General features: G+C 38.4%; 1 protein-coding gene across 1 annotated transcript; it reads right to left on the bottom strand.

The window, feature by feature from the left end:
• Positions 1-574: 574 nt before the first annotated feature.
• On the bottom strand, positions 575-1,694 carry LOC150030229 (uncharacterized; the record flags this gene model as incomplete). Its single annotated transcript, XM_090309926.1, has 2 exons — positions 1,354-1,694; positions 575-844 (listed from the first exon to the last, which is right to left on the bottom strand). Coding segments are annotated over exons 1-2 (611 nt in total), but the record flags the coding sequence as incomplete, so codon positions are not given.
• Between the last annotated feature and the right edge of the window lie 6,050 nt (positions 1,695-7,744).

Genomic DNA, 7,744 nt, shown 5'->3' with positions numbered 1-7,744 from the left:
ATATCATCACACTAATTTCCATACTTAGCCAAATTTTCCTCTTTTGTTCTATTTTCTCTCTACCATTCCATACTAGATTTAACATCAACCTACTTATCACATAAATTTCAATAGGGACAGTACTTAAGTAGAAAAATTAGGATTCGGGGTTCACATTTACCTCCTCCTTATAAAAATTTCGTCCTCAAAATTTCGCTACAAGTTCGTCAATTAAACAACTTCGGATACTTGTTTCTGATTTGCTCTTCGACTTCCCATGTTGCTTCTTCCGTATTATGGTTTTTCCATAGCACCTTTACCAATGGAATTGTCTTATTCCTCAAGATCTATTTTTCTTTATCAAGAATCTCCACTGGTTCTTCTTCATAAGAAAAATTCTATTTCAACTTTATCGGTTGCTCAGGCAACACATGATCGGATCTGGCACATACTTTCTAAGCATTGCCACATGAAACACATCATGAATACGAGATAACTCTGAAGGTAATCCAATCGATATGCCATTGGGCCAACTCTTTCTATTATCTCATAAGGTCCAATATATCTCGGGCTTAATTTTCCTTTCCTATCGAACCTGAGTATTCTCTTCCACGGAGATAACTTCAGAAATACTTTGTCACCAACTTCAAACTCTGATTCTCTTCTTCGCTTATCAGCGTAACTCTTTTGCCTATCCCGAGCCGCTTTAAGATTATCTCTTATAATCTTAACGCTGTCTGATGTCTGTTTTACAAGTTCCGGACCTAGTAATTTCCTTTCACCAACTTCATTCAAGCATATCGAAGTTCTACATAGCCTACCGTATAGTGCCTCATACGGTGCCATTCCGATACTCGAATGATAACTGTTGTTATACGCAAATTCAATTAACGATAGATACGTATCCCAACTGTCTTTGAATTGCTATATACATGCTCTCAGCATGTCTTCTAGTGTGTAAATTGTCCGCTTAGATTGACCATCTGTCTGTGGATGAAAAGCGGTACTAAAATATATGTTGGTCTCCATAGCTTTCTGCAAACTAGGCCAAAACTTTGATGTAATATAAAGTCTAGGTCTGATACAATTGAAACTGGAGCTCCAAACTGACTCACAACTCAATCAACATACAGCTTAGCTAATTGGTCTAGGGTATAAGTAACTTTAACAGGTAAAAACTTAGCTGTTTTGGTCAATCTATCCACAATTACCCATATACCATCATAGCTCGCTGGTGTCTTAGGTAATCCAAGCAGAAAATCCATCGTAATATACTCCCATTTCTATTCTGGTACTGAGAATGGATTAAGTAATCCTGCTGGCCTTTGTCTTTCTGGTTTAACTTGTTGACATATTAGACACTTGTCAACATACTCCGCTATTTCTCTTTTCATACCGGGCCACCAATACGATTTCTTTAATATTCTGTACATCTTCGTACTGCTTGGATGCATAGTATAGGCTGAACTATGTGCCTCCTCTAGAATAGCTTGTTTAAGTGCTAAATCCTGAGGTACGCATATCCTACCTTCTTTTAATAGCACCTTATCAGCTCTTAATTGGCAGTCTGTCCTCAATCCTTTATCTACTTCTTTAGCTAACTTCTGAAGATCGGAATCCTTTAACTGTTCACGTAAAATATCTTCTACGACTGTAGGACGCACTTGAAATGAAGCTAGTAACCCTCCTTTTTGACCGATTGATAATGCTACCATAGTATTATTCAATTCATGAATCAGTGTACCCTTCATTGAATTAATACTAGCTTTAGTTGATCTGGTTTTTCGACTTAAAGCATCAGCTACCACATTTACCTTACCTGGGTGATAATCAATGGTATAGTCATAGTCCCTGATCAACTCGAGCCATCTTCTCTCTCTCAAGTTTAGCTCCTTCTGATCAAAGATATGTTTTAGACTTTTATGATTTGTGAATATATGACACCGCTCACCAAACAGATAATGTCTCCACAACTTTAGGGCTAACACAACTGCTGCTAGTTCCAAATCATGTGTAGGGTAATTACATTCATGTTTCTTTAACTGTCGATAAGCATAAGCTACTACCTTTCCCTCCTGTATCAACACACATCCTAACCCTTGTCGGGATGCATCACAATAAACCTCAAATTCTTCACCTAGTTTAAGTAGAGTCAATACCGGTGCTGACACTAACCTCTATTTCAGCACTTGGAAACTATGCTTGCATTCTGGCGACCCTCAAACTTCGCATCTTTTTTGGTCAGGTTTTTCAATGGAAGAGCTATCTTAGAAAAACCCCCCACAGATCTCCTATAATAACCTGCTAAGCCAAGAAAACTGTGTTCTTCGGTTACATTCAAGGGTTGTTCCCAGTTAACTATTGCTTCTATCTTTTGGGAATCAATGCTAACTCCACCAGCTGAAACTATATGCCTAAGGAATACGACTTGATTTAACCAGAAATCATACTTACTAAATTTGGCATATAACTCTTTTTTCTTAGAATCTGTAACACCATCCTCAAATGTTCTTTGTGTTTCTCTACACTACTAGAATACACTAGTATATCATCTATGAAAACTACCACAAACTGTTGCAGATAATGATGAAATATTCTATTCATCAAGTCCATAAATACCGCAAGAGCATTTGTCAATCCAAATAGCATTACTAGGAACTCATAATGTCCATATCTAGTTTTGAATGCAGTCTTTGGAACATCTGTGTCTTTCACCTTCAACTGGTGATAACCTGATCTGAAATCTATCTTAGAGAACACTGTGGCTCCCTTTAACTGGTCGTATATATCATCTATACGAGGCAATGTGTATTTATTCTTAATGGTCACCTTATTCAATTGTCTATAGTCTATGCATAATCTAAGAGTACCATCTTTCTTCTTAACGAACAAGACTGGCGCTCCTCAAGGCGACACACTGGGTCTAATGTACCCCTTATCCACAAGTTCCTGTAACTGAACTTTTAGTTCCTTTAGTTCCGTTGGTGCCATCCTATATGGTGCCTGGGATAAGTGTTGTACCCGGAACTAACTCAATAGTAAATTCTATTTTCCAATCAGGTGGTAAACCTGGTAATTCTTCAGGGAACACATCTAAGAACTTTTATACCACAGGCACATCCTCAGGTTTCAGTTTCTTATCTTGTGAAACTGTTACATAGGCTAAATAAGCTTCACATCCCTTACTTAACAATTTCCTAGCCTTTACTATTGATATTAAATTTCCTAGAAGTATTCTTTTACTACCTATTAGGGTTATTTCTTTTTTGCCTGGTTTCCTAAACACTATTTTTCTTTTAAAACAATCCATAGTAGCATAGTGTTTACTTAGGAAATCCATACATAAGATAACATCAAACTCTAGTAATTCTAATGGAATCAAGTCAACCCATAAACTCTGATTTTCAAGAATTACTTCACAATTCTTGTAATACTTATGTACAACTAGAGTATCTCCTACAGGTGTAGAGATAAACAAATCCTCATTCATACGCTCAGGCACTTTACCTATATGTAATGCACACATGCTAGATATAAAGGAGTGCGTAGCACCAGGATCAAATAATGCATAAGCGGATTGATTACATAAAGTTATCATACCAGTTACAACATCTGGAGCCTCTTATGCTTCCTGGTGTGTCATAACATATACTCTACCCTACTGCTATTACTATTGAAGTCGTCTAGCACATAGGAATAGGCTTCTCGACACTATCGCATATACACCACATGCGTCTACGTCAAGTGTGTATAGCATGATCGCATAGCTTGCATTGGCTGGGGTTGCCCTTGCGATTAAGCTTAATGTTGTAGTGATGAAATCCTCACCTTTTCATCTATTTGTCCATGCATTTTACTACATATTAATGGTTGTTACGTCTCCACCTCTCAGTCATACTTCTACTGCTTAGTCTGTTAGTTATGAGTAGGAGTAGTGCTTAGCCCATAACCCTCATCATTCTTTTATTTATTCGCTGCAAACACATTTCCGCATACCATTAAGCTATAAGTCCCTGAGTTCGACCTCGAATCACTCGAGAAACTTGCGATCTTGTTATACTTGGCGAGAGTGCAAGAAAACTTGTGATAGGAACGCGTGGTCATTGCATATAAGCTTAATGCATACTTTCCCTTCGAACACATGACCACCGACGCATGAGAACAAATACATAACTTAAGACATGCATCGCATAATTGCGTTCACCAAATTTACATCATCACGTGCGTCCTTACCCTACTAACCTCAATGTAAGACTTGGCTAGTGTGTAGCCTCACCTTGTCATTTACGACCAACTCTCTTCAATCATGCATGCTCTTGCATCTACCACCATCGCTAGCCAACACCTAATGCCAACTCTTAGCCTCACGTTCATAAACTGTTCAACTAACCTCAAGATGAGCTTGCCCATCGCATACCCTTGCTCAATGCATAGCATACTCTCAGTCAGCACTTAGCCAATCACTCCATGCCTCACGCTCATCATGCACTCAACATACCTCTATCAAACATGGCTGCCGCACACCTTAACAACCTTCAACGCATGGGCTTCCAATGCATGGGCATTTTTAGCTTCCACACTTAACCAAATTTTCCTTACTAAGTGCCATTACCACCTTGCTACCCGGGAGCCTTAATTCACAACACTTAGAACATTTTCCTCTTTTCCACTAATTCTCACCCTTCTTCCTTGCATACATAATATTAACTTACCCTTAATCATACTTTACTCGTTAATTATCACGCTTTAGTAGGGAAACTAGGGATCGGGGTTTATATTCTAGAACCCTAGATATTCTTTGATCAATGCATGGACTCAGCTGAATGCATGACAATGCTAATCAACATATATTCTCCCCTTGATTAACGCATGGCCCTAACCTGAAACTCTATTTTTTCACTAGAGCTCTCCTTTTGAGTCTCCTTGGAAGGGAATTAAGTTCTGAGCTGAAATAAAGTTCTCCTGGGGTATTTATAGGCCCTCAATGGTTTCCTTGTCACACTTCCTAGGCCACCAACCATGACACATGTTTGCATGAAAATCCTAAGTGTCAGCTCCGTGCAATGTCCAACATAAGGGTCCTTGACACCTTTTACTTATATGCGAGCTTAAGGTGTCTCCACCATGCAAAGTCCAATGCATAGGCCCTCATTGAGTTCTCATTCTGGCTTTTGCATGTCCTACTATTCATCCACCTCACCCTAGGCTCGATCGAGGCTTCATTTGGTTGAGCAACGTTTCCTATTTTTCTGTCAATCCGACCTTGCTCTCCAAGTTTTCAAATCAACATATAATAACCTAGGTTGGCCGCATGGTGGCTTCATCAATAACCCTAGATGCATCTATCATCTCCTCCATGTATCTGTAGGGTGCTTTCAATGCATGGTCCATTAGCTTCGGACGTATGGTTTCTTAACTATTCACCAACTTTATTCCTACTCACCACATAGTTCCCTATTTGACTTTAAGCAAGGGTATGCATCCACCTTACATTTTCCTCTCCTAGGTATGCATTCATTAGGGTTTTTCGGCTTCCTTGGTGAAACTCTCTCCCAAGGGTTTGTCTTATGCCTCCGTCTTGCTCCTCATAGATCCAAAATTTAATCCAAAAGATCTTTTATGCACCAAACCCTAGTTCTATGCGCCCAACTCAAACCTAATGCACCCATCTTTCTTCCACTTCCTTCTCCCATGGTTTCTAACTTCTTCTCAAAGCATAGCTTACTCCTTCCACTATAGGCATAGTCATGTGTCTATCTTTTCTCTCCAAGCATGCGCCCACATGGCCATCTATGCGTCCAAGCTTCCATCTATACGTCCACCCTCCCCTTTTTATGGTTTCCTCCACTTGTGGTGTTTTATGTTGTCCAACGCTTTAGCCAATTTCACTTCCTTGAATGCCCTATGCGCCTATCATTGTTCGAACTCAAAAATTGATGTCGTTAATTTGACTCCAAATAAAAAAAACATTTATAAATCAATGATGCCTACTTCTTATGCTAGCAAGTAGCATACGTGGCAAGTACGGAGTAGAACCACAGAGAGGCCAAGACGTAAATCTCTCATAAGCTAAATTTGACTGTGAAAAGCAATAAAAACAGGACTTTGTTGTTTGATTGATAGGAAAAATAAATGAAGAAGTTAAAGGGAAGAAAAGTAAGATAGATTGAGAAAGAAAGAGATCGAGCACAAGATTACCTTCGCCAGTTTAACGATCGTAAGGTTTACTATGAATCTAATCATCGATTAATTATGAAAACATGCTTCAATTAACTACTTCTTAAGCATAATCAAATGTAGTGACAACCCATACAAAGTCTCTAATGAGAACCAACATGTCAATAATCCCTAAATGAACTAAGCTCGTTACAAAGGCAATTTACTTAGTTAATTGCATTACATACTTGGATTGATTAAGACATTAAGCAAGAATCTATCCTATTGCATTTCCAATTTTTAGGTTTTGTTATCAATTACGTGATCCTAGATAGCCTAGAAATCATTCCTTAAATCAAACTAAAACCTATTGTTACTGAATTAATCATGCCCTTAATGCAATTATGGACATTAAAAACACATATATCAAAGACAAATATTACAAGAAATCGAATCGTTAATTCATTAATCTTACATGCTCGTTCTATAGATTGAAAGAGTGAAAATTAGAAAGTAACAGAAACATGCAATACAAAAAAATCCATAAGAAATCTCAAAGTGTTCATGAAAATCCATATAAATCGCTAAAACCGATGTCATGGCCTTCAAACAGAATCCGACTCACAATGCTAAAATTCACAATTACAACTCAAATAAAAGGGAATATTATGAGTTTTGGCCTAGAATGGCCAAAATCGAGCAACATGCTCCCTAAAACGCCCTAACTTTCCTCCCTCATAACCTTATTCAGAAAGAAGACATTTGTAATACCGTCACAGCATTGCAACACTAGGAAGAGTGTTGCAATTCTACTACCAATTCTGCCTTCAAGCATCACAGATGTGTTGCAATAGTGGCTTCGACACTCACTTACGATAGGCACACACATGGACGTTGGCGTTGCGCTAACCATCGCCTGCGACGCTATCTTACGTCTGTAGCTTCTACCATTAAGCATAGTGCAAGCATCGAAGCTATGCATGTAAAGAGCATTGCGATGCTCTAACAGGGTCATTTTGGTTATTTCCACTCCCTTGAAGCCCAAGTGCTCAAATCACTTCCAAATTCTTCATATTAACCCCATTTCTCATCGAATGGCTAATTGTACCTCTTGATTTCTCGGTACCTATAAAACAAGACAATAAATACATAAAATCCATTAACGAGCCTAAATTAAGCAAGGAAATATAGCTCTTTTTTAGAGCTATCAATCATGATTTCTTATGTTGTCCTATGCTATGAATCAAAGTTTTATTCTCATAGCATAGTTAGACACCTAGCCATTTTTTTTACTCCAAACTACTATATATCCAACACTTAGAAATTTTCCATCCTACAAGGCATGGTCTAGGTACTTAGTTAAACTTTTCCCTTACAAAGCTTGAACTCTGAATTCTTCTCTCCCACTAGGGAAATCTTGTGAGGGCTCAAGTGTTACAGGCAGACATTTGTGGCCGCATAGTACCCATCAGCTAGTCACAAGGTATTTTTAGCTGAGTGTAGTATGCACTAAGTGGGGTGATGCGTTGATAAATGTGGAAGATGCTCTAAGTTTGATGTTAAACCTATTCATGTAAGTTAAGCACGAAATGGAGCTAATGACATTAAC

Source organism: Benincasa hispida, unplaced genomic scaffold, assembly GCF_027475165.1.
Source record: "Benincasa hispida cultivar pf3 unplaced genomic scaffold, pf3_genome.v1.1 HicScf427, whole genome shotgun sequence".
Classification (NCBI taxonomy): Eukaryota; Viridiplantae; Streptophyta; class Magnoliopsida; order Cucurbitales; family Cucurbitaceae; genus Benincasa; species Benincasa hispida.
The sequence above is the reverse complement of the archived record's forward strand: the minus strand, read 5'-3'. Positions and strand labels throughout refer to the sequence as shown.